Below are 27,485 nucleotides of genomic sequence, written 5' to 3'. Positions count from 1 at the left end.
CTGCTGAAGAGGAGTCAAGCAGAGGAGACCGATCTAAGAGCCAAGATGATGTGTGAAGACAAGTATGGACTCTCTGAAATGAAACTCTCACCTGGCTGAAACGGTGGGGGTAAGTTTCCCCCAAGAAGCACATGCAAGAGAAGGTGGGTTTTGATCATGCAAAGAGTTTTCGGCAGAGCGACTAGCCTAATTGTGTGGGTATGATGGGCAGCGCATGGTTGTGTGATCCCTATAGCTGTCAGAAGGAAGGGGAATACTGTTTTATTGCAGAAATGCTGATTATTTTAAAACGTGATGTGTCGTTGCCCTCCGGTCTCTACCGGGTTGTTCTGACCACGCGCACAGCTGTGCTGTACCTGCTCCCGGTGCTGCAGACCCCTGCCCCGGGAATGATGACGGCTCCCGGGCTGCACTGCTCCACACCGGCACACACGACGTTCCCCAGGTTGCCCACACCGGGGGTGCACTGCACCCCTTCCGCAGCGGAGATGACTTCTCGCCCCACGCAGCTAACTGTGCTCCTCGCCCCAAATCCGCCCCCCACCCTGGGGAGGCAATCTACGCTCCGGGTGCTAAAGCCGGCACCGCCGACGCCGAAGGAGGAGACCACCCCTAACCCCGCGCCAGCCCCTCCTGTCTTGACGGCGCATTTGCCTCCGATTCCAGAGAGGGATCGGCACTCCCCGACGGTGCCACCGCCGCTGACCACAGCTGTGGGAGAAAAACAGGCTCAGTTACTCCCAGAGCAGCTAAAACCCAGCTTATAAGGAAACCTATAAGCTTAAAGGACTTGTAAGGAAACTAAGGGAATGCTTCATTAACTTACCTACACTCACAGGGTTGCCAGTACATATCCTGTTAAGAAAAGAAATGTCTCAAAGATGTTTTTAGGGAAATAGCCCTCAAATACACAAGCAAATAGAGGTGCTGCCCAGCCATTGCCTCCTTAGAAACCCTGCAGGTACTTCAGCTTTTCTGTGCACCCACGTGTGAGATGCTGGTCCAAATTGCCCACCGAAGCACTGCGGGGTTAGATCCCCGAATCCCATAGACATCTTAATATCCCATCCTCTTTTTGTACTGCAAGCAGGGGATCTGACTGCAGCGTGCTCAGTATGCTGCGATCCAGCTGCCCTGGGAGGGTGAGGAAACAGGGGCAATGCTCCCCTCTGCACCCGTGGGGAGAAAAAGGGGTGATGCTCCCTTCTGCACCCATGGGGAGAGAAAAGGGACGATGATCCCCTCTGCACCCATGGGGAGCTGCCTCCACCCAGCATTTCTCACTGCCTCTCTCTCCTCCTGCTGGGTTTTGCCAGCTATCGTTACAAGGCGCAGCCAGGGATGCTCCTACCTGCTCTCTTCCCCTTCCAGCAGCGTCCTGTAAGTGGCAATCTCAATGTCCAGGGCCAGCTTGACGTTCAGCAGCTCCTGGTAGTCTCTCAGCAAGCATGCCATCTTGTCCTTAGCTTGCTGCAGTGCAGTCTGCAGGTCGATCAGCTTCTGCCGGGCATCTTTGAGGGCGCAGTCGCCCCGCTGCTCAGCGTCGCAGATGGCTGTCTGCAGAGCTGCGATCTGGGGACAGTAATGAGCAAGAGGGTGACCAGTGGTGATATTAAGAGGCATCTCCACAGAGTTGCTCATGTACCCCCTTGTTTCTCAGCTAGGAACTGCCAGAGAGCCTAGACTTAGGCTGGACACACGTGATGGCCAAACTATTTGGGAGGAAGGGGAAGGGACCTCTTGGCTGCACCCTGGCAGGAAGCATCCAGCAAACACTGTTTCTGTTATAGCCAGACCAACTGGCTTCTGCTTATTTGCTAAGTGAGAAATAAATCTGCTTCTTTGTGTATCGACAGCAGATGAGAAGCTACAAATACAGGCTTAAGCTGGGGGGGGGGGTTTCTTTGCAGCTCAGCAGGGTGGGAGCTGGTGAGGGCAAAGCCCTTTGCTGGGAGAAGTTGCACGCCCCGCTGCTCATGCCACATTCAACCCTTCGTCCTACCTGTTTCTTCACGTTATCCGACTCGCACTGCAGCTTCTGGATCATCCGGTTCAGCTCAGCTATCTCGCTCTGGTTGTTTCTCAGGTCATCGCAGAACTTGCCCCTGCTGCTGTGGAGCTCCTCCAGCTATTGCACGGGAAGAAGATGACGTTAACGCACCCGAATCGCCCCTTCCAGGGAAGGTGGCGACTCTCCGGAGCCGCACTGGTGTCGGTGCTCCCAGGGAAGCACCCAGACATGACCTCAGCCCAGACAAGGCGACAGTTCCCGGTAGGTCCTGAGCATTTGCCCTTTGGGAAGGGGATGGTGTTCCTGATGGGTGTGCAATGAGGAGACCTCTCTGAAGCAACATTGTGGTCTGCTGTGCTCTGTTTTTACAGAAAAGGCTCAAACCACAGCTTTAAGGTTGGGGAGGTTTTTTTGGCATGACTTTCTTTAGCAAACTACAGTGCATGCACACTGTGGGGTGGGTTTAAGTTGCATCATGGAGGACAGAAATGGTCCTCAGAGTTTTGTTGGCCAAGGGATTTCATTGCCACCTGTGCTGGTGGTGTGAATACTCACTCTGGTTTGGTAGAAAGCCTCCACTTCAGCCTTGCTCTTCTGGGCAATCTCCTCGTAGCAGCACTCAACACTTTTGATGATGCCCTCCATGTCCAGGTCCCGGCTGTTGTCCATTTGCACGACGACAGAGGTGTCACACAGCTGGCAATCCAGCTGAGCTCTCTCCTGCAAGATCCATCGCACGTCAATCCCCTTCCCTCAACCAGCCCAAGCCAGGCATGCAGGTACCCCTGGCAAAGGGGGGTCTGGTGAGAAGGCGGAGGGTTGGGGGAGGTTTTCCCATTAATGCCCAACTACAGCATGGGGTTCTCCAGGTGGGTGACTGGTTTCCAGCAAGAGCTGGCAGCTGGGACCTGTTTTGGTGGCACAATATGGGATTGCTGCATGCAGTTCCCTAAGGAAGGGTGGGGAATCCTGGTGGAGCAACTCGCTTCATTGCAACTCGGTGTTTCTGGCTGCATCAGCAGTTTTCTGGGCTGTGAATCCCTCAGGGGTGAGTGCTTTGGGCCCCATTGCCTACAGACTGCTGAGAGGTGTTCGGCTAGAAAAGGTGCAAATACAAAGCATCCCCCCTGTGTTTTGTTAAAAACTTGCTACGTTTTAGACAAAAGTGTTACTTTCACCAAAATATTTTGAGTAATGTAGCTTAAAAAGTGAAGTGCTAAAAATATTTGGGTTTTGAAAAGTGAGATGTTTCAGTGGTTCCCAGGGATGGTTTGGATTAGAATTTGAGGGGCTTTTTCATGCAAAAGAGCCCTCCCTTTGCAGCCAGCAATAGAAGAGGCGACCAAGCACACCCTTTGCCTTCCCAAAGTGTGTGCAATAGTCTTGTTATCAACTGCATATAAAGAGATACAGATTTGGGGGATGCAGTTTCAGGATTTTCAGCAAAGACACCTTTCCCTGCATTTAGTTTTGGTAAGAGCTCAGAGGGGCAGCAGATGATGCATCGTTCCCGGGGCAGCAGACAGGGAGTCAGGAGCTCTTACCTCGGCGTAGATGCACTTCAGGAACTCCAGCTGCTGCCGCAGGAGACCCACTCTCACCTCCAGCTCCTCCTTGGTCAGGTAGAGACAGTCCACATCCTGGAGAGACACCACGTATTTGGTGAAAAGAGGTGAAGAAAGAAGGACTGTGGCAAAGCCCATGTTTTCTGTTAGATTTGGAGGAAACCTCACTGTTTTCAGCCCTTAAGACTACCTGGGATTGCGTTGTATGTGCTTACAACCTGATGGGGGTTCTCCAAATTCAATGGGTTGCTTCTATTTTGGGGCTACCCGATGAGGACTCAGGCAGTGTCACGGTGCTAGGACACCCCATTTCTCTCCCTGGCCCCATGCCCAGGTTTTGCCCACGCGCCTGCCACTCTCAGCTGGTCTCGCCAGCGTGGTCCCTAGCATGACTCACCTTCTTGAGGACCACAAACTCGTTCTCCGCAGCCGTGCGCTTGTTGATCTCATCTTCATATCTGCAGGAGGAAAGGAGAGGGGTGGGATGCTGAGCCCCGGGGGGGGTCTCGTCCCCATCACCCAAACGGCCAATGCAGAACATGGGAAGCGTGATTAAAACCAGAGCCTCTCCCTATTTGGTTTGTACCTCCTTTTTGATTTTTGCTTTGTTGCTATTTCTTTCCTCCCCACTGGGCTTTGTTCAGCAGTTTTAAATAGTCCACGCCAGCAGTATCGGTGGCTGGAGTGAGATGGCAGTAAATCAGGCCAAACCACTAGAAATGCAAAACCCTGTACCTCAGCTGAAGGCTTGGATTGCTTCTTCTAGCCCTGCTGCTTTGTGTGATGTTTTTCTGAAGCACCCAGGACTCTGCTCTGAGTGTTTACGGGGAGACTGTGGCCAAAATGCCCCAAGGGAGGTCAGGAGCTTGAGCAACCTTTGAAACTCCCAGGTGCAATGGGAAGGAAAGCCAGTGCATAATGACCAAGTAATTGGGACCTAGAAGAACTTTCACAAGACGCTTCAATGATTCTATGAGTCTGACCTCCTTGGTGGTGGCTCAGCGAAAAAAAACATCTGAGATGCTTGACTGTAAGATCTCTGGAGAAAGGATTACTCTTTTATCCTGTGCTGTATACCACCAACCACCAAGTGTCCTGGTTTGTGGCTTAGCAGAGCACACGGGGAAGCTATTAAGGAATATCTGCAGCTTAGATTAAAAAAACCAATTCCCACATTCCCTCTGGGAAGAGGGAATGAACCCCAATGGAGACGATGTGGATAAAGCGTGGGGTGGAGACAAATAGGCTGAGGGTTTTGTGGGAACGGATGGCACCGGGGACACGAGATCTGGGGGAGCCACAGGCACAGATGATGTGGGAGATTTGATATGGCAAACCACGGTGGTGTGCAGGAGCATTAGGGAGGAAAAGTGGTTCCCTGTCCCTCTCCCTAAGGAAACACTGTGGTTGAAGAGCTCTCCCAGTCCATCACCAGCATCTGAGGTGCAGCAGTGGGACCCCAGTACAGGAAACCAGCCCAGTACTGGTGTGCTCTGCCCTGCTCCCCTCCCTGTGCCCCAGTTTTTAGACCCATCCAGTGCAGTTGCGTTGGCTTCATGCTCAGAAACACCGCTCAGGCCAGCAAACACCCCGGTCTGCAGCTTCTCTCTGCATACTACTTACTTGCACTTGTACTCTTGAACCAGGTCCCTGAGGCACCGCTCCTCGTTTTCCAGCCTCTCTCGCTCCCCCAGTACACACTCCAGCTGCTTCCTCAGGTTGCAGATGAAGTTCTCGAAAACAGGCTCCAGGTTTCTCCGGGAAGCTGGGAGGACATACTGCTGCAGCAGCTCCCACTTGGTGGTCAGCACCTTGTTCTGCTGCTCCAGCAGCCGGACCTGGGGAAGCAAGAGATGCAAGAGTCACGCAACCCCCTCTTGTGCCAGGCAAAGGCACCTTGGGTTTCTCCACTTCCAAAAGGAAAGAGTAAAAACAAAATCAGAAATGCAAATGGTTAAGTGCTGATTTCTCAGCAAGCCTGAGTGAGACCAGCATCTTCTTTGAGCTAAACCTGGTCCCACCCAGGACTCGTATCACAGGCTGAACGACATCGGTGCGTTTGCTCTGTGTTGAGGCCAATCATCTGTTTGACCAAAGCTCAGTTCAACCAAACACCACCTCTTCCCCTGCGACAGCTGGCTGATGGAGGATCCACTGCCTCCCCTGATGGGCTGAGTACAGTAATGAGTCTTTTGCGGCACTAAAAGCTCCATCCAGGATCTCATTTGAATGTATCTGATTTAAACTCTAACCGCGGATATTTATCATGCCTTTCACTTCTAGATTAAAGAGCTCTCTAGTACTTGAGAACCTTTAAGGATCATGAATAAGTCATTTTTCAAATGGGAGGAAGCGGAGTTGCTCCTCTTACGTGGGTTTGGTTTTTCCAGCTGCAGAACAACTCACAAGGAAAATCAAGATCAGACAGAGCAGAGGTTTCTCTGCCATTTGAAAAATCATTTCCTATAACACATCTCTGAACAGTACTGAAAACCCTTAGGCTTAGCTAAGAAAACCGCGATAAATTGTATCTGTTTAGGAAATCACCATATCATTTCATGCACAGGGTGGAGGGACAGAGAAGTTAGAATCGTTCATCTCGTTTTAGCTAGACATCCATCTTTCTACATCTCCTTGATGAAGCACACAAACTATCTTAAAAGTGCAAAAGTCCTTTGGAGTTTATAGAGGTGTGATAGCAATGTCAGATCATACATTTGTAATAAAACTTCCTCTTTTGCCTTTTTACATTTCCATTTCTCCATCCCTTCTCTCACAGGTTTTGCTTTACTGTATCCCTGGAGCCACTCCTGATTTAGCTATTTAGCAGATTGGTGACCATCGAAAGGTAAAGTACCCACGCGGTTGCCTTGGTGCAAGGCTTAAATCCAAACAGTCTCCAGGTCAGGACCAGAAAAGTTTACAATATCAGGGTGCCAGGAGAAATAGCTACCGACATTGTCTCTCTAGAGACAATCCATCCATCAGAGCCTAGAGACATGAGACAAACAGCCTGCGCGGAGGGAAGCGGGGTCTCACCTTGTCGATGAAGCAGGCGAACTGGTTGTTGAGGTTCTTGATCTGCTCTTTCTCGTGGGTCCGCACTTGGCACTCCTCAGGGTCGACCCCCACGCAGAGGGGCTTGAGGAGCTCCGGGTGGATGCTGACGCCCCGAATCCCTTCAGATCTACCTCCGCCGAGGCCGATGCCAATGCCGCCGCTGTAGCCTCCGATAGCCACGCTGTCCCCGAGACCTCTGTAGCTGCCCAGGCCCCCGTAGCTTCCGCAGTTACCAAACCCCACGACCGTGCCCACGCCAAAGCGGCCTCCGCCGTAAGCCACGCCGCAACGTCCGACGCCGGTGCCGCCGTAGACCCCGCTGCGGCAGCTCCCGCCGAAGGAAATCCTTTGCCCTCTCCCCAGGTCGCAGACGCTCCGGCTGCTGAAGCCACCGATTCCACATCTCCGTCCCACCGGCTGGCAGACGGAGGCTGAGCTGCTGTTGCCCCTGCCGAGGCCGCAGACGGCGGATGCGGAGGAAAAGCCCCGTCTTCCCAGGAGAGAGCTGGAGGTGTAGCACTGTCGACTCATGGTGGCTGGGGGAGACGGGAGGTGAAGCAGTAACGGCAAAGCAGAAGAGCAAGAGAGGAGCAGAGAGTGAAAGAAGGAGATCTCCTTTAGCTTCTCTGAGGCAGAGCCCTTCTCCTTATATATATTTCAGGAGGTGCCTGAGATGCAAAAATTTAATTTATCCACTGGGTTTGGTCTGCCTGGCAGCAAGGAATGGCTTCCAACATTTTAAACCCACAGCAAACACTTCTATCTTATACGAAATAATGTGGAAATTAAAATAAACTGCTTTGCTTGCAAGCTTCAGTTTCAGGACTTATATTTTACTTAATTAATCTGCTTCCTTATTGTGTAATTATAGTTTAGCAAAATAATTCAAGGGGTTTTTATTCATGGCTTGTTTACGGTTTGGTTTCACCACAGCATTTAATTATGTTTCAGGACCTCCTGCAAAATGTCGTGGCGATGCCGCCTCTTCCAGGGTCTCTCGTCAGCTCAGGGCTGGCTCTTGAGCAATGACCGGTGGCGATAGGGGAGAAGGAAGGCATATCTGTCAAAGCACAGCACCGACGTTGTCGGGACTGTTCTCGTAAGCATTCATTTCTTCCTCTCATGGGTATGGCTAGGGCTCTCGTAGGCGATTCGGTTGCAGCCGTGTTTGCTGGCTCGCGTGCTGAAAAGCGGAGCAGGATGGGGTTGGCAGGTTACGTATTGATGGAGCGGGAACTGCGCGAGATGGTGCCGAGGACGAATTCGGTCATGGGGCAGATGCTCTGGCAAACTGGGGGTTCGTGCACGTGAAGTCGAGGCACTGCTCCACCTGGGCTTCATGTGCCCCTTAGAATATATGGAAGTGAAGGTAAGGCATTTCTGGGAAACGCTTCGCTGCAGACAGCGATTTATTGCCGAATTATGTGCCTAGGGAAGGCGATAATTGTGTTTAGTATCTGGGTGTGATGTGACTGGCGCACACGGCGAATTCACGCAAGCGATAGCTGGAGATGCAACAAAGTGAAGCGAAGTGTCACAAACAGGTTGAGAAATGTTAGCCGGAGTGAACTTTTTTCCTCGTATTCCTGTGACACACCTATTTGACATTAAATTATTCTAGTAATATCTGTTAATGAGAAGGTACCGTACCGTCTTAATTAAAATTCTTAAAAAGATTTTTGAATTTCCTTGGAAACAAATAAAGTTCCTTTTTTGCCTTAACAAAGCGGTCTAATCACAGAATCACAAGTGATTGCATAGCTTGCCCTAAGAAGTCTTTGCAGCTTTGCTGGGGCAAAATTAACTGGTTCTGGGAGGATTCCTAGTCAATGCTATTGTAAACTTGAAACAGGTTGTCTTGAATTAAAAATAATGCAAAAGAGTTAGGATGATTTAGAATATTTGTGGAGTCTCTCCAGGTAAAGATTTTTTTTTTTTTACAGGTCTCATAATGGGTTGAAATGAACTATAAAATATGCAATAATAATCATGCAGTAGTTCCGTTGTAGCTGCATTGGTCCGAGTATATTAGGATGCACATCTTGCAATGAGATGTACTTTCATTTGTGAGATTGAGATAGTTGGAGAAGGCAGACGAGCTTTTGGGCACTGCGTCCTTCATGTCATTCTGCCCGAGGTAATCCAAGCACCGGGACCTCTTGCTAGTAAGTGAAAGGGGGAAATATTTTGGAAATTTCTTTTATTTTGTGCTGAAGTGTTGGTGCAAGCATTGTAGAGGACAATTGGGTCTGTGGTCTGAAGCCAAACCTGGAGCACTGCCTGGGAATAGGGCATAGGTAGGTCCATACAACATGACTTTCATGAACTCTTTTAGGTGGGCATAACCATGGGCAAGCTGAAAAACAGGGAGAAGCCAGGCTGTCAGATTACTGGCCCAAGTGGCTGTAGTCCTGCTTTCTGCATGCCTCAGCCCTGCGCGCGGGCTTGGTGCAGCTGCAGTAGGGCAGAGAGGAGGCATCGGGGATGGCGACCAGGAGCAGCCACTGCTCCGAGTGCAGAGAGAGACTCCAGCTCCTTTTCACGGCAAGAAAGACACGGCCCTTCATCCTTGAGGGTAGTGACTTGCCGGTTTTTCCAGCTGTGAGAAATCTAGATCTGGTTCGGATCAGGTCCCTGCCGTCCTCTGTGTCTCTGCTCGGCCATCCACCGTAGAGTGCCTTGTGCCGCATGGGTGACACACGCACCATTTGAGGGCCGTAGACCCTCCAAGCCCCCGGTCTTGTTGGAAAACAGGCAAAATGCTGCTTGTGTAACAACCATCCATGTTCCTCCACCGGCTGCGAGCCCTGAGATCCCTTCTTACGTACGACATGCTGCCAGGCTGTTTCCCTGCGGATCGAAAGCAACAAACCTGTGCTTCAACCTTTGGCTCCTCCTCGCAGCCCTAAGAAGTGGCTTCTTCCAGGTGCCCAGCCTTGCACATCAGAGGGAGAAGGTTCAGGGCAGCGCTTGTGGTTTCCATCTGCTGAGCTTTCACAAAGCCGGTTCGCAGTCACATGGTGGAAGCCCTGAGCACCGCTTACATCAGCTTCAAAGGAGGAAGCACTGATGTGATTTGGTCTTCTGAAGAGAAGGATTGCGATCGCTTTTATTTCATCGGCCGCACACATGCACAGCACTGGCTCAAGTCAGACGCAAATGCCTTCTTCGTAGAGACCTTCTTCATGTCTCCATGCTTTGTCCTGGCTGATTGCAGGTCAGATAGTGTTTGAAGAGCTGTAGAAAGGGACTAACCTTCCTCTTTACAAGGAAGAGACGAAACTGCTGTTTTCAGGCTGACAGGATTCAGCAAAGCTTTAAAGCAGCAGCTTACACCCAGATTTACCGGGGAAACCCCTGAGGTCCTTGGCCCTAAATATGCCTTGAACTGTGGTGGCTTCCATGAGACTTACGCCTTTGAGATTTACATGTACCTAGATGCATTAGGATAAATTAATTCTGCTTAAGCACCTTACTAAATCGGGACCTGTTAAGCCATCTGTGCAGATAGGGAGAGCCTAGGGCTTTTTCCAACCTCCTGTTATGATTCCAGCTGTAACAACCCAGCCATCCAAGTCTGCTTTCTCCCAGTGAGAAAACCGCTTTTTAAGACCCTCTCCTGAGAAAACAGGGTTGGCAGGGCTTGGCCATGCTGGTGCTCTCCCTCCCTCCCTGCAGGCTGGGCAGTTTTTGTGGCTCCTTGCGAAAGGGACCACAAAGTCATCATTAAAATGGCTAATGAGGCCCCTGGGACATCTCCCTCTGGTTTCACGGGTCCAGCCCTCCAAAGGTGGCTGTTCCCGGTCTCTTAACAGCAGCTTGATTCTGCTCCCACATCAAAGCAGATGGTGGATTTGTGGAGACCAGGCTAGAGATGATGGTCTGGGCTCCTTCCATCGCCACTGGGCACCTTGCTTTCCTCCCACTAACCTTGCTCCACAGTAGCTGTTCACCCTCAGCCTGGCTTGTCCCTGGCTATTTATGCTGCTTTGGGGCAAAAAGATGGACAAGATAATTCCTGAGGTTCCTTCCAGGCTGTTCCCGGATCATCAGTGGTCACTGCCCATACGCACCATCTGCATTTGCAGTGCTGCCGGATAAGACCTTGCCAAAACCTTTACCCTCCTTCTGCAGTCTTCCTGCTGGACAATAGTAAACTGTGGGTGACCAATGTTGGTCACGTCACCAGTATTGATGAGAAGATGTTGGGGTGTCATGGCAGTAAGCTAAGCAGAAGAGAGCATTGTTCCAAAGGCGATGTCTCATGCAAGGAACATGGAGAGCTACCTACTAGCCAGAGCTGGATGTCTGCCCTGCCTGTGTCCACTGTGATGCACTGGCCACGCTCGGTGCCCTGACAGCGAATCCAGGCGCTTCATTCAGGGCAACTTTGTCATGTTCTGGGCAGTTCTTTATTTGTGTGATGGAAAAGCCGGGCGTTGGATGCAGAGCTGCGTGCATCTTTCAGACAGAGCTTCTGTGACGTCTGGATGTTTGACTGCAGTAGGCAGGGTGCCAGCAGCAGCACAAGGCAGCCTGTTTGGATTTTTAAAATCTCCATGTCGATGGTGTTACCGGGTGACCTAAGCCGAGAAACTCTCCTTCATAGTTCTTATTTACCACCTTATTTTGCAAGAGACAAATAGGTTTCGTACCAAACGCCACAGGTGTCCACCGCCTTCCTTTGTAACGTTCCTCTTTTGCATAGGAATTTGTAAGGCACTTTTGCATCATCTGACCAACTTTGTGCTAACACTCGGGGCCCGATGGACTATTAGGGCTCTGAGTAATGGGGTGGAATTGGAATGGCAGTGTCATGATGAAAGCACAACAGCCAGGACTAAGCATTGGGAATTGCCACTGCAGGGGGAGAGCAACCGCATGCCAAGGGCACGAGTTTTGCATTGGAAGTGTTTTTCGGGGGAAAAGGTGGGCAATCCTTGTAAAAAGCAGCCATGAGAACCACATCAGATTTTGAGGTTGGAAGTACTGCTGTACTGTTTCACGGGACAGTTGTCTCTTCTCTTCTATGATACAGACTTTTTTAACCAGAAGGCATGTTCCTTCATGCACTGAGCCAACCAGGGACTCCAGAGATGCCCTCCAGCAGCTGAGTGAAAGGGGAGAGTGTGGGAGGAGGGAAATTCAGCCACTGAATTGAATTGAAATTCAGTGGCTGAATTTCAACTAGTTCCCATCGATAGGTCTGTAAATCTATGTCTGTGTGTGCACATGAGTATATATAATAATGACCATAGAAAGCAGCTGTTCAGTGTGTGTGGTTAATATAATAGAGTTAATTTTGCAAACTTATAAGCAGGTTTCTTAAAAAAAAAAGTTAAGTAGAGACAATGCACAAACATTGCGTGCATTTTATTGGCAACAGGGCAGAGAACACAGAGCTTTTATCAGCAATACGATCTCTGTGTGCCGTGTTGAATTAAAAAGCATCACTCTGCAGACAGGGACAGAGAGAGATGTTCAGCAGAGAGCAAACCCTATCACTGGCCTCATAAGAATGACTTGGCAGGCGAGATGATAACAGAAATGAATAAAAGCACTTCTAGCGTGGGAGTCCTCTTACCTGAATTCAGCTGCCTAAAAACTAGTCACCAAGTTGGAAGCTAGAGGCATGGGCTCCATGAATAGTCAATGAGAACGCTTGGTATCATCAAGCAAAAGATTGTTTTCTAAAGTCACCAGTGCAGGAGAACCTGGAGACAAGGAGTCACGCTTTGCAGGGCCATGGGGGCAAGATCCAAGAGCAGAGGTGGTATCTGTACGCGGCTACCAGCCTCAGCAAAATAAAAGGACAAATATGAACCAGGAGAAATAACAATGCTGTGTTTATGAGCACCTATTCATTAAGCTTTCCAGATGGACACTCAGATTAAGGAGATTACAGAAGGTATAGCTTCTAGAGGACGTACCTATTATCTTAATGAACAGTTGGAGTCACTTTTGTGATTCATTTTGCCACCAACACGCAAAAAACTTGCGATGTGTCACTCCAGAGGTGGCAGCTTGGTGCATAAGCTGTGTCTTATGGTTGTCTCCACTGGGTTAACTAGAGATAGAGAGCAGTATTTGTCCTAGAGGAATTTGCAACCAACTTCTATTCATCACAGCCCTAATACTCAGAAAGACCTGCTCCAAAGTTACCTAAAGCCCCAGTGCTATCTGCCCTGGCGAGCAGCCAGCTGAAACATTGGGCACCACAGTCTTTATTTCCCCAGCTCAGCAAACCTATAGGGCTGTAACCACCATTTCCAGAGATTAACTCTCTGAATTGCTAGCAAACCACACATTTAGGGAGATAAAGGCAAGCAACAGTAGTGATTATACCTCTGGACTGGTAATCCCTCCTCCCAAAGCTAAACGCTTCTCTGCCGCAGCTATGTCCTCCAGCGTGCAAGATCAGTATGCCTTCAGAGATGCAAAGTCACGCTTTGATTTCTCTGTGTTTCTGAGGTGGATTCCTTCCCTTCTTGACCTAAATCTCCTGTTTTAGGAAACTTTTTCTTCCATGGCCAGAGATGTGCACATGCTGAGTTTGAAATCCAACTGGGCCACTGTCACCGTCCATTGCACTGGACTTGGGAACCTGCGCCGCAAGGAAACCCAGCGCACGGCAACTGGAAAAGAAAGCCAGAAACAGCACAGAGAAATGGAAAAGAGAAAATTTTCCTGTGAATCGTACATTTTTCATAGCTGTACCAACAGGACTCTCGGGCCATGCTCTGTTGGAGGATAAAAGGAAATACGTTATTAGGCAAATCTGCAGCTTTCAGGAGAAACTGCACTGAGTGGGATCTTAGAAATTCATTATTTCATTTAACAGCTACTCTTAACTCTGCACCCAGGTGATCGTGAGTGAATCAGGCACCCATCTTCCTCCTCCGCTCAGTGGGGATGCACACGCTGAGGAGATTCATTTGGGGAACCCCGGTGTAATTTCTTGAAGCAACATCCATGCATCGGTGTTTTGCCTTGTTATTCTCTTTGTTCTTGCTATTATGTGGTTGCTTTTTCTCCTTGAATATCCTATGGGGTAATCCACCTGCTGGGTGCTGCGTGTGATACCAGGGAGTGTTAAGTACCTGCCTCTCTTGTTCTCCATCTAGAAATGGCTTGCATGTGGAAATCTCAATGACCAAAAGCCAGCTTGGTGTTCAAGACATCCTAATAATTGCACACCTGGCCTTCCAGCTCCTCCTTGGCTTAACGCAGAGAGCATTTCATGTTTTTTCTCCCGGGCATTTTTGCAAATGCCGTCACCATGCTGCTCAGCATCACAAATATCCGTCTGCAGACAGGCTACCTGCCAAAGGACAGACGGGTGGCTTTACTTTCCCTTTAATTACTGAGCATGACAACTGTGGCTTCGTTGTCCTCATTTCAATTAAGGACTGACGAACACCCAAGGCATACTGTCCCCAAAACGTCATACCCATTTTGAGTGACTTCTTTCAAGTTACTCCAAGAGTATATGATAAAGAGAACCAGTCGCTTATGAGATTGCTACTGGGTTTGGCATAATTGGCTGTTGTTCTGCAGAGGTTTAGCACCTCCTTCCCACCCAAGCCCTTCATCACTGTCACAAGCAGAGCGCTGCAGGGCAAGCTCATGGTCTCATCTGCAAAGCCGGAGGTCTCGGATGCTGAGTGTTCAGACCCTGTTTCTCAGTTACACTGAATCCTCTTTCCTTGACCCTAGAACTGAAAGAGCACCTTAAAATATAAAAGGTTTTTATGCTTTCCCCTTCCACCTGCCTGCGTTCTTCACATAATAACATTGTTAATTTAATGTCTGTTGTACAAAACAGCCCAAGAAAGCTGGGAGAGGTCCTGTTTAATACACTGTCCTAGGTCAACATCTGGGCTCCTCCAGAGCTGGCAGTTGCTCTTGTGCAATGGTTTTCAGTAGCTGATGGGTCCTTCGTCTGTGGTACAAAGCCTTGATGTCTGCTCTGCTCTGAGCTCTGTTCAGCGCTGGGGTTTCTGACGGTGCCTATGTCCCATCGGTTGTCCATTTTCACAGTGACGGAGGCGTTGCAAAGCTTGTGCCTAAAGGTTGCAAAAAGCTGCAGTCTGGAGCGATTCCCCCCTCATTTGCATCACTTTTGGGGAAATGCAGAACTAATTGTATAATGTGAGTCTTCATCCTGCAGCTACAATCTGACCTGGAGTGATTCATCACTGAGGAATACACAAAGCCTCCTTTAATCCTGAAAAAGGATAAATCCGTCTACTGAGCTGGACCATGGCCAAGGAGTGTTGGGTATAGGCAGAGGATTCCCCATGTAGGTAGCACCTGAACCCTGAATAATATCAGTGGAATTTTTGTTCCCATATGCAACTAGCACATAAGCCCTATTAGTGAATATGTTGGATAAGTAGACGGTCCAGCTCCGAAACCCAAGACTGTCTATACTAAACTGGGCTGTGCTAAAGATGAGGGTGTTTCCAGGAAAAAAATGTAACCTGCATTTCCCTGCGGACAGAAAGGGAGGAATTGCTACCTCTTCAAACACACATCTCAGCAATTCCAGCTCCTGCCTCAACAGATCCGCCCTGCCCCGTGGCTCTGTCGTGGCATGGCGTGCACCATCCAGCTCCTCGGGAGCCGACGCAGGACCAGCTGCATGCAGACACCGAGCAGTTCACACTCAACTAGCCAGCTGGTTTGCATGGCTGGTTTGGGTTTGGGTTCCCTTCATTTCTTCTAAGCAGACTTGCGGATCGTGTTGTCTGCGGTTAGGAGTTTCCTCGAGCCACCTCAATGACACAAGCCCAGAAAAAGTGGAGAAGGGAAGTTAAATCTGCTGGCCTGTGTTCTGAGAAGAGCAGACCTCCTGAAAAGGTTTCATTGATGTAGAAGAGAAACCTTGAACCCCCAAAAATGGTTAGGGACAGCCAGGTCAGAGTTTACCCCGATGTTTGGTTTGGCCACCAGACAGAAAGGTCTGACATCACTTTGTTCTAGTCCAGCTGAGTTGAAGCATCCAAAGAAAACTGGGGTTTCCATTAAAATCACCTTAAAAGGAAAGAAGTTGTGTTAAGCAGAGGCGAGAAAGATCCAGCGTGATCCTATATTACTTGTACCCAAGGAGGTGGAGAATCCTCCACCCACACGCTGAGCCTGGACTACAAGCCCCGAATATCTTGCTCCTACCCTGATCCATCCCTTTTCAAGTGGGATCTCTGACTAAAACCTTCCCCCTCCCTCCTGTTAGTAATATTGACCGTATCACACGAAACAATTTGCTTTTGAATATAATGTGGATTGTGGAGCCGTCTGGCTGCAAGGAATGAGTGTTCCCAGGAGGAACTAATTACTGGCTAATTTCTTACCTGTATTTATCCACAATCTGCTTTGTGGCAGGCTCTTCGGGTATCGTTTGTTCCCACCTGCCATGCAAAGCGTCTATCCGCTTCCTCGGGCTGCAGAGGCAGGGCTGAAAATACAGCCTCGGATTTCCCATCTGTGCAGCCACGAGACACCCCATTTGGCTGCCTCCTCTGTGTGCTAGGAGTAGTAATAATATAGTAATAATTATAGTAAATGGTGTGTTCATTAAAGAACAGAAAGCAACATATCAGAAGGAGAGCTAGACCATCTCATTTGATCCAGGGGTCAGAAAGGGGAAATAAAACCACTGTGCTTTCTGGGAGCTGGATACATAGCTTGAACACTGGATAGCTGAAGAAAAAAAAAAAAAAAAAAGGCAAATGATCCCTGATAATGATTCCCTGAGTAATGGTAAAAAATACAATAAATCTACATCCACTTCATCAGGCCACAAAAATGCAACTTCTGTCCTCCAGGAAATTCTGAGCTATTTAAACTTTTTTTTAACACCTCGGGTAAAAAGCTGAAATTACACAAGTTGATTTTTTTTTCTTTTTTTTTTTTTTTTAAAGTGGGATGTTCCAAACCATATCTTTCTGATGTGGGTGGGGACTTCCCAGTTTGGCTCTGTAAGGAATTCACTGCAGAATAAAGCAAAATTCCTGCTCCTACCTTATCAGCAAAGCAGGCAGATTTGCTTCTGAGATTTCTTTATCTGTGTATTTCATAGTCCCAGATGATTCAGCCCCAGAGCTGTACCATTGCTGGGAGCTTTCATCTCTGCTGATGCTTCGGCTGTTTTCACTGCTTGCAGAATGAGTGGGACCGGGATCACCATCACCATGATTCATCCTGCAAGCTCCTCTGCTGCTACAAACTCCAAACCTTCTGCACTCACTGGGGTCCCTGCAATCTCTGAGATCTTTAAAGCCAAAACTGTGGTACGCACTTCCACATCTTGTGCCACCCTCGCTGCGTCCTGTGTGTGGTCCACCACCAAGGTCTCCATAGACTTGCACGGAGACCAGAGAGGGCTCTTGTTCCAGCAAAGCTGTTCAAATTTCTTGCTGTTGCTACTGATTCAAAGGCTGGATGAGTTCGCTTTTGCCTTTTCTGCTGCTTCTGAGATAAAAAGGCTTCGAAGACCCATTGTCCAATGCTAGACCACAAAGGTCTAGCATCTTTAGATCATTCCAGGTAGGGAGAGAAGAAAGGGGCAGAGCAGGAAGGGAAAGAGCCCGTCTAGTGGCAGGCTTTGAAAGTATCCCTTATGTTGGGCATGGCTGGATGAGATAAAGGTCTGTTGAGCCTGTGTGGTTTTGTTTGGCTAGTGGTAATTGGTATCTGCTTTTGACATGAAAAAAACATTATAGTAACTATCACACACACACACAGAGAATAATGAGCAAGTGAAAAAGCTTAAATGACGGTCTTGGCTCGGAGAACATTTCCTTGGTTAATGTATTCCACTCGGGTTAATTAGGAGTTCACATATTTACTGCGAAGTGTGTTCTTTCAGTTGATTGCTGTGGTTGTGCCGTCTCTTCTGCCTCGTACTGCAGGGACACACTGCGGAGATGGAGATTACTTGGAGATTACTTTCTCTCTGTTCCTGTAAGAGTCCCACCTCTTCCTCCTCTTCCTGCGTTCTTGTCTTGGTGTATTTAGTGCAGAGAGATGCTTTAGGAGAAGGTGAGTTGCCCTTTCTAGTCTGTAAATTAAGTTCAGGGTGAGTGGGTCAGTGTGATAAGGCTGTCTTTTTTGAAGATGAATTTATGGCAGAAGCGTTCCACCCTGGACAGGATGGTTGAAATGGAAAATGCTGGTTATAAAGGGTGGTGACATATTTGCAGGAGGTTGCCCGATGCAGGAGTAGACTCACCCCTGTCTTCATACTGCTCTTTCTGCAACACACCCAAGACATGCTTGGTCTTTGGAGGGGGCACCCTCCGAGTTGCCCATCTGTCCCCATGGATGATGGAGGAGACCTGGACCATGCACTTAATCTAGATGGCTTTGCTGCTTCCCGCTTTCTTCTTCATCTCCTTGACTGTGGTAGGTTTTGGCTTGGAGTGCTTGTATTGGTCAGCCAAAACATCAAAACCGAAACATTTCATAGAATAAAATTACTGGCATGGTATTTTTAAATTATTAATATTTTTTACTAAAAGAACTTAATGGAAACATTTCTCAATTATCAAAAAGTTTTCTCTGGTTATTTTTAACTGACAGAAAATCCACTTCCCCAAGTTAAAACAACTGTTTGTTTAAGATAATTGCTATTAGAAAGAAGAGCAAAAAAATAGTCAAGACAATCCTCAAGATTTATAAAAAAAAATGTGGGAAGGAAAAATAGCAATCGCTTGCCAGGAAATGTTCCTGAGCTTGTAATACAACCTTTAATGAATAGTTTGAAAACCGTTTGAGATTAACCTTTTCCTTTTGCTACTGTGACAAAATCTTAAGAGCTAGCCCATTCAGCTGTAGCCATAGAGAAAAAATAAATGCAGCCTTCATTTTCCTCTTTGGTTTGCTAAAATTATAGCTGAGAATATTTGGGTGTTGGCTCAAACATGAGGAGGAAAGAAGCTGCCCTTGTTTTGGAAGAAGTAGTATCATCTTCCTTTCTTCTCTCTATTATTCAGTCCACTAAAAGATAATTATTCTCCCACTGAAATTAGGCAGTCGCCTACTGCTTCCTCGGTTGGGATGGGAGAAGTCACCCTTGCTAATGTTAGGAAGCTATTTTAGACTCCTGTCTGCAATTCACCCCTGAAGCAAGAGAATGAGGCACTGCAACCGACAGCCCAGGCCTGTGTCTTCTCTTATCTGGGGACACCTTTGTGTCCTGACTTTAATGGTCAGGAGGGGAAAGCTCTGGAAAACCTGGAGCTTGCTGGGCTTTCACCCCTTCAAGGCTGAGAATGTCATGCAAAGCCAGTTCCTGTTTCACCGGGCCGTGGAGGGAGAGCAAGCAAGGGCAAGACCAACTGGTCGAGTCAAGCAGCTGCAGCTGGTGAGGACTAACCCCAGGTCTCAAAGCTGTGGCTTTCACCACCTCCTCTTTCTCAAGCAACCATCTTTTTTAGCAACAGCAAAACCCAACGAAAAGTGGCCTCTGAAACAAAGCCAAGCCGAGTCGTTCTGGCTATGGATTGCGGAGGGACGGCCATGCCTCCTCCTAGCCACAAGGAAGACCCAGAGTTGGAGCCACAGTGGTTCCTGGACAGCCGTCCTGCACACGCCGCCTGGCTATGGCCCAGAGTGACATCTTGAAACCGCACAGGGAATCAGTGACGTTCGGGCAATTAACTGGAGCTGCCTAATGTCTCAGCAGGGACTCTAAGCATTGGGCTTGCCTTCTTTCCAAATTACATTTGCAAGTGATGAATGCATTAAGCTCAGATGCAAAATTACCCACCTGGGTGGACTCCATCTCATCTAATTGTAGCCACTTAAAAGTTATATAAACTGCTGAACTGGGTTTCCTCGTTTGAGAGAGGGGCTGAGGTGGAGGACTGTCCGCCTCACCTAACCAGAGTCTGACACGCAGATGGTCAAAGTTAGATGAAACAGTTTCTACTCTTAGCATAGAAATGACATCTCATGCCCTTCCCCAAAGGTGCTTATCTTCTTCCTTGTGTCAGTCTTTAATATTCACTTTCTTCTAGGTTGCAATTAGAATTTTGCCCTGTGAGAGTGGGGAGATTAGTGGTGCTGCGTGACCTGTAATTCTTCATGTGCTGGAGACAGGAAGAAATTCACTGTGATAATAGCGTCTGTGAATCCAGCGGATGAGAGGCAGGGTGTATTCGTCTGAGTACTTGCAAGCGTCTCGCATGGTGATGTCTCCATTTGCGCTAATACCCCTGCCCCGGGCTGCCTGCAGAGCCAGGAGAGATCTAATTGATGCAGTCAATGCAGTAGACTCTAGAGCTTGATGCATTTCATTCTAAATTAGGCGCCTGTGTTTGGTCAGATGAATCACCCCATGGAAATGTTGGTTTCTTTCCATGAAATGACACCCCAGCAACCAGCTCACGTGTTGAGCTCTACGTGGGAGACTTCAAAACTGAGACAAAGTCAATCCCACCCTGTTATGGCCAAGAGATCTCATAACTTATCCCTTTGTCTTTTAAGTCATCCAGGGTAAATGTCACCCTTCGTCAGCCCTAATTGCCACTGAAGCAAAGGTTTTTATGTCCGAAATACATATGACTCTGGCAGTGCACAGGCCTGATGACAAGCCCATTGAGCCCAGAAGGTCAGCGTTGGCATCCATCTTCATTCAACTGCTGTGACATGGAAGGATCAAACAAATATGTCATTCTGAGGTTGCAGCAGTGAATGAAGCTACAGGCTGGCAGACTTCTTGTAGAGGACATCTTACAGTGCTCAGAATTATTTTGGAGGTTTGTGGCAATCTTTGACATCCGTTGTTACTTGGGCTATAAAATATCTTATAGGTGATGTGATATAAGGAGGTAAATAAACACCATTGGACTCTCCCAGCATCTGAGTCCCACCATGCTCCAAACTGACTAAAAAGAATCAAAAGATCTGTTTGGTTCTTTCTTCCCCCCATAGACTGCAAAAGAGTACTTCTTCACCCACTCTGTAATTTCTTTAAATACCTTCTATGGAAAAATTCAGAGATGAAACATGTACTTTCAATGCAATTTATTGAAGGTGCAGTGAAAAGCTGGGAAGTTTGAGCAGTCAGTGAAAGAAGCTCTGTTCATGTGAGTACAAGATGTCAACTCAGAAGGTTTATGCACCAATAACTTCCCTTGGCATTTTGGGGGTAGGGATGGGGGGTGAGCTCTTCTAAAAATCAGCACGCTTTGAACTAGCCACCCCTAACATGCAGAAGCAAATGAAAGTACTACGTATTCATCTGTAAGCAAATTCCACGAAAAGCCTATGGCTGCAGCATAACTAGCAGGTGCTTTGAAAGTCAAAATTGCCTTGTTTAAAATTTAAGCTCAAATTTGCAGCTCAGGGTTTCTTCTTTGACAAAAAAAAAAAAAAGAAAAGGGAGCGTGCTCTTTGCAGTGCCTCCTGGGAAAGTTAAATCATCACTCTCTTTTCTGAAATGCTTTGGGAGGAGCTGGAAGAAAAAGAGGTGTCTTGGAAGGAAGAACATTGTTAATGAATCTACTCGTTATGGGAAAAGCCAGAGAGAGAAGGCAGCGCAACAAGCAAACCCTTAAAGCTGTGATAATCTAGACAGTATAAACTCAGAGCAATAATACTGTGTTGAGCACCTGCTGGAGAAGCTTGCTAGGTGTGTCTTTAGGGTTGGGGACTCTGAAAACATAACTTGGTGGGGTATGCATCTGATGCTAATAAATGTGGGAATGGGCTTGGTGACAGATGTTGCTACTAGTGGGCAGAGAAACTATCCTGCATCATCTCAGTGGTAGGAACTACTCGTCTAAGCATTGCTCTCCAACGTTGCTGGCTGTGCCACCTCGCCAGCTGACAGCTCTATGGAACGACGCACGGGTCTCTGACAACCCCGTAGTTCCCCACCACGGCGTTGTTGCACCCCACAACTTCGGGGGTGTTTGCAACGACGACGGGAGAGCCCCCCAGCTGCCTGATGACGCAGCCTTGGTTTCCGAAGCTGACCACCCCACCAGCTTGGCAAGCCCCCATCCTAGCATTCAAGCCCCCGTTTCCCGTGCTGATGACGGTGCGGGCTGGGTACCCCCCACTCCGGGAGCTGAATCCCCCATTTTTGCAGCTGACCCCTCCGGCTTGGCAATACACCTCTGGGACACACTGCTTGGCCACCGAACTAATGACTCTCTTGGGGTGGATCCCAGCGCTCCGGGAGCTGAATCCTCCATTCTGGGAGCCGTGTCGTCCGGACCGTCTCCCCAGGGAGCCGTAGCCACATGGAGCCCCGTTTGCAGCCAGCATCCCGCAGTCATCGGGGATATTGTAGCCACTGCTGACCACAGCTGCAAGACAGCCCATGGGATTAATTATTTAGAGAGGAAAACTGGAATGCTCTCACAAGGCAAGTTGTTTCATGAGTGACAGAACCGACCAAACCTGATTTCCTCTAGATTTGTCCAAAGTATCTGAGCCCCTGCTCCTTCCAACTCCTCCCTCATGTCCCAACACATCCCCTCACAGATCCTCCCAGTTCCCACGTTGCTCATCTGGCTGGTGGCATATTCTTTCCCAGGTTCAATGCACATCGGTGCATTGCCTGGTGGGTTCGCCAGGACAGCTCGCTGTTGCCTCCAAGAGTAGAAAAGGGTCGTGAATTTGACCTTCCCCCCTCCATCCAAAAGCTGATTTTTTTGAAATTCAGAGGTATTTGAGATTTCTGGGACTAAACCTTCAACATCAGCCTGGGCTGAAATGGAAAAGGGAGGCAGAGGCAGAGGGAGCTGGGGCAGACAGATAACGCTACTCCATGAACTGCCTTTCCTAAAATGAGAAACCCTCATGGCTGTAAATCTTCAGGTTACTTACACACGCTCACCGGGTTCCCCACACATATCCTGTTAGGGGAGAGAAGAGAAATGCACGTTATCCTATTAACCAGTTGCATACACATCTAGAAACCTGATGTTACTCATAACTTCCAGCCATACATCCAGCCCACTTAATCCCTTGTTGTAACATGTCTGACTATCCCTAGGACAGGAACTGTTTTTGCTGGCGCAAGGGTGGCCTGTATGGCCTCCAGCCATCTCTCCAGCCTCAGTTTCTGTGAGCCTGGGAGGATCCTGGAGCTGCAAAATTCACTTGGGAGCTGGAATTGTTCTGGCCTCTGATATACAGGAGAAAAGGGACAAGGTCTCTGTCACCCACCTGCTCTCTTCACCCTCCAGTAGAGTCTTATATGTTGCAATCTCGATATCCAGGGCCAGCTTGACATTCAGCAGCTCCTGGTAATCCCGCAGCATGCAAGCCAGCTCATCCTTGGCCTTCTGGAGGGCATTCTGCAGCTCAACGTGCTTCTCCCGGGCATCTTTGAGGGCACAGTCCCCACGCTGCTCAACATCGCAAATGGAGGTTTGCAGGCAGGAGACCTGTCAGAGGGGAGGATAACAGTGCAGCTGTCTTCAAGGCTTCGTTTCCTAATTCCTGGACGTTCTGGTTTTGGATTAATCCACTCTTCCAATTGCAAACAGAGAAAAAAACTACCAGCTTCCCTTCTCTCTATCCACTTTTCAACTGTACACTTTCCAACTACAGCCTAGAGCAGGTCTTAAGTCTACTAAAGGCCAATGTGTCATCTTCCCCCATATCTGAGCTGTCCTCCAAGACCTTGCTCTTTCTGGAAACATCACCTCTGAGCCTCTCCTACCTGCTTCTTCACGTTCTCCAGTTCACACTGCAGCTTCTGTATCATCCGGGTTAGCTCTGAAATCTCACACTTGTTGCTTTGCAGATCATCGCAATACTTGCCTCTCTTATCCTGAAGCTCCTGAAACTGGAACCAAGAAACAAGACAATCGTTGTTTTTGACCTGCAGCCTGTTAAGTTGCCAGGCAGACTCCCAGGTTGCTTCTTACTCACCCTGGTTTGGTAGAAAGCATCAACTTCTTCTTTGCTCTTCTGAGCTATTTCTTGGTACCAGCATTCAACGTTCTTGATGATGCTTTCCATGTCCAGGTCTCGGTTGTTGTCCATTTTCACGATGACCGAAGTGTCGCATAGCTGGCGATCTACCTGAGCTCGTTCCTACAGGTTGGGGAATGGCTTAGTCAGCTGTTAGCAATTCTCAGACTTTGTAGTGAAGGAAGGGCTGGGACAAAGAGCCACACTGCTCAGCTGATGGATATAACAAGTCAAGAAATGTCCCTCAGGTTGGCTCAGCAGAAAATCCTCCATGCTGCATGAGTTGCCACATGTCAGCTGCTGACCTACATGCTGACCTGCAGCAATTCTGTCCACATCAAGGGCAAGGAATTTGAGTGACTTAACCCTTGGTATCCTGTCATCTTCAGCTGCTTTACTGATGTTAATGACAGGATTAAGCTGGGAGTTTCTTTAGCTCTAATCAGACAACTGCAATCCGGAGTAACTAGACAGACGCATCTCTTTTCTCAGGGTAGAGTTAGGACACAGCCAATTCATACCTGGAGCTGCATTAAGAAAGGGGGAACCACCCTATTTCCAGCATAATCATGTTAATGTTATATCAACCTTGTACTTCCATGCTTTCAAGTATTCAGGGCTTGGGATGAGACATATCCAAGAGGGATTTCAAGCTGTAGAAATTTGGAGCACCTGAAGGATGAGACAGCACCACCAAGCTCCTGGGACGGACCAGAGAAACTCACCTCCTCAAACACACATTTCAACAACTCCAACTGCCTTCTTAATAGATCCACCTTCACCTCCAGCTCTTCCTTGTTCAAAAAGATACAGTCTGCATCCTGAAAGAGAGGAGACACGTTCCAGCCCAATCTCACTGAAAACATCGGAGAAACACACAGAAGACAGAGGCAGCGCCAATAAAACAGAAACACGTTTCAACAAGATTTCAAGAACAGAAAGATGTGAGAGGGTGAGTCAAGATGCCCCGGTGTCTCCTAAAGGAAAACAAAACCATTCCAACGTGACTTACAGGGATTAGTTTATTTATTACTTAGGACCTAGCTACAAACTCAGAATTCACTAATGAGTATTTGAACATAATTTTTTAATTTTGTTCAAATGATTTCTGCTTTTCTGATGTCCAAGTATAAAGGATGTGAAGAGTCGGTCAGAAAATAACCAGCGTCTTAGACACCAGGTATTCCAGTGTGACCTCTCCCACTCTGTCCCCCTTCCACAAATACACCCTCCCATTACACTGCAAGAATGTGCTTGGGGTAACAAAACTATTGCTGTAGTGCTGATGATGTAAGCTTTGAGGATACGTTATTTTTTGCCTCTTTTTCTGACCCTGTGCCTCTTTACAGGCCTCCCTCCTTCTGCTCATTATAGCACTTTTGCTGGGCATTTGCTGATAATGCACTGTTTCAGCCAAGCTTTACACCAAATAAACCGATTATAGGTATAATGATTCATGTATTTTGAGCTTCTCACCTTTTTGAGTGCCACAAACTCATTCTCCACAGTTGTACGCCTGTTGATTTCCTCTTCATATCTGTTGGAAAAGGAGAAGAAAAGGACTGAGGCAAGCAATACTATCAGACATACAGACATTAACTATCAGGTGTAAATAACAACCTTCGCTTGCTCAGACACTGCCATCAGGCACTGTAAGATCAGTGCCTGGAGACCAAAGATTAGACCATCCCAAGATCAGAACCTTTTTCATGAACAACAACATTAACAATGCAAAGAGCTTGCAAGCGAGACAGAAGAATGTGACATCCCCGAAGGGGACGTGCCACATGTCTGGGAGATGTTGCCTGAGATGAACCAGAGGAGAAGTGAAATGCCAAGAGCTAGAGGAGACCTGAAGGTCCTTACTTGCACTTGAACTCCTCCACCAGCTGGCTTGTGGCACATTCTTCGCTGCCCAGTTTTTGCTTTTCACATAGCAAGCAGTCCAGGCGCTTCCGCAGGTCGCAGATGTAATTCTCAAAGTACAGTTCAAGGTTTTTCCCTTTCTTTGGTAGGACGTATTGCTGCAGGAGGCCCCACTTGGTCTCCAGCACTTTGTTCTGCTGCTCCAGGAATCGGACCTGCAGGCCAAAAAATAGCAATTCTTCAAATGAAGAGATGAATGCAGTTAAGTAAGTCGACACCTGGTTTAACTGTCTGCTCTCACTGTGAAACTGCGGGTGTAAGAATAGGATTTTCGGGAAGTGAGAGGTGATATGCCACGATGATCATAAAATTATCTGCCCTTATTTAGAAATCTAAAAGTCACATGCCTAAATTATTTAGAAATCTATAAGTCACATGTCTAAATCTGCCTTTCTCACCAATGAATAGAAATAAAGCTCCTCTGGATGGTGCCTCTGATGTATTTTAGGATGAGATTGAGTCCCCAGAGGGTGGAACCTATTTGGATCTGTTTTTTCTGCAAAGGGATCCTAAGGTGACAGCTCAGACTTAGATATCTAAGGTTTAGTTGCCTGAATCAAGATTAATCTCCTTTGCCTTCAGGAATGTTTTTGGAACAGTCGCTATATTTAAAGCCAAAGGGGGGAAAAGGGTCTAATACAGGACAGAAAGATGAGCCCGTCGGGGCTGTCACTTCTAGCCGAGCTAGAACGAGGCTGCAGTGAGCAATCCAGCCTTGAACTGAGGCCGTCCAGAGACGAGACACCTGCAAGAAAGTCCAGTGCTACTGTGGCCACGATACAAACACCAGCAAATATTAGGACCAGTATGTGGCTGAAATGAGCCCTTCCCCAGTACTGAAGATCCCAGTCTGAACCTACATGGCTCTGTGGGAATCTGGACCCCTGCATGGACCCAGCGCAGTGATTCATGGCATCAGCTGGACTGGGGTTTTGGAGGGGTTTGGTTGTGGTTTATTTTTGTCAAAGAAGTGCAAGTACGGAGCAGGTTTGCACTCACCTTGTCGATGAAGCAGGCAAATTGGGTGTTGAGGGTCTTGATCTGTTCCTTCTCCTGACAGCGTATTTCATGTTCCAGCGGGTCGACCCCAACACAGAGGGGCTTCAGAAGCCGTTCATCAATGCAGATACCTTGGATGCCATCAGCCTTGCGATCGGGGTACCCTCTCACAATAGTATATCCCCTGGGGCCACAAAGGCTAACCCTTCCTCCAACACTACCGTAGCCTACACCTCCAAAGCCGAACTCTCCAAAACATCCAGTACCGCAGACCCCATTCACGTAGGAAATTCGCCTGTTTCCACCCAGGTTGCAGACGCTCCTGCTGCTATAGGCACCAGCTCCGCATCGGACAGGTTGGCAGGCAGAGGCAGCGTAGCTTCGACCACAAATCTCTGAAGCCGAACTGAAGCCTCTTCGTCCCAGGACAGATCTCACTGTAGGCGCCTGTCTGCTCATCGTGGCTTATTTGAAGGTGGAATACAAAAGGTTAGGGGAAGCTCTTCTGCAGGAGAGGAACAGAGATCCCGCTGAAGCAACACAGTGATGCTACCCCTTATATATATTTGGGAAGCTGGCCTTGATAGGATCAGGACGTTAATTTAAAGCGCTTAAGGGTTTGGTTTGCCTGGCAGCAATAAATGCTCCTCAAAATGCAAAACAGCCCAGCAAATACTAACTACTGAGGAAATAAAAAGGAATCTAAAAGTGCTCTGTTTGCAAGTTGGCTTAGAATATATTACGGTTTGAAGTGTTCCCCTAACTTAAGCTAATTATAGTTTAGCAAACATTTTTGAAGAAACTCTTTGTGATTTGTTTGCAGTGTGTCGTTTGGGGTTTTGTGTCTCATGGGGTTTTGTGTATGATGGCATGTTTTGCAGACTTGCACTTTGTGGGGGTAATTTCACAATCTTTGGGTGCGGAAAAGTAACAAAAGAAAAAAAAAGAGGTCAACCATGGAAAAACAACGTGGAAATTGTGTTGTG

The 27,485-nt window shown here is 48.1% G+C and overlaps 2 protein-coding genes across 2 annotated transcripts; both read right to left on the bottom strand.

Annotated features, from left to right (window-relative positions):
• Positions 1–316: 316 nt before the first annotated feature.
• LOC127028469 (keratin, type II cytoskeletal 4-like) lies at positions 317–7,167 on the bottom strand. The gene is made up of 9 exons (XM_050914218.1): positions 6,616–7,167; positions 5,200–5,414; positions 3,974–4,034; positions 3,556–3,651; positions 2,567–2,731; positions 2,003–2,128; positions 1,352–1,572; positions 827–855; positions 317–711 (listed from the first exon to the last, which is right to left on the bottom strand). The coding sequence occupies exons 1-9, from the start codon at positions 7,165–7,167 to the stop codon at positions 317–319; spliced, it is 1,860 nt and encodes a 619-aa protein (XP_050770175.1).
• Positions 7,168–21,477: 14,310 nt separating this feature from the next.
• On the bottom strand, positions 21,478–26,958 carry LOC127028443 (keratin, type II cytoskeletal 4-like). Its single transcript, XM_050914186.1, has 9 exons — positions 26,500–26,958; positions 25,441–25,655; positions 25,051–25,111; positions 24,300–24,395; positions 23,533–23,697; positions 23,321–23,446; positions 22,822–23,042; positions 22,480–22,508; positions 21,478–21,956 (listed from the first exon to the last, which is right to left on the bottom strand). Exons 1-9 carry the CDS (start codon positions 26,956–26,958, stop codon positions 21,478–21,480), a joined length of 1,851 nt encoding a protein of 616 aa, XP_050770143.1.
• Positions 26,959–27,485: the final 527 nt, after the last annotated feature.

Source organism: Gymnogyps californianus, unplaced genomic scaffold (genome assembly GCF_018139145.2).
Source record: "Gymnogyps californianus isolate 813 unplaced genomic scaffold, ASM1813914v2 HiC_scaffold_32, whole genome shotgun sequence".
NCBI classification, from domain to species: Eukaryota; Metazoa; Chordata; class Aves; order Accipitriformes; family Cathartidae; genus Gymnogyps; species Gymnogyps californianus.
This window is presented reverse-complemented; position numbering and strand designations above follow the sequence as displayed.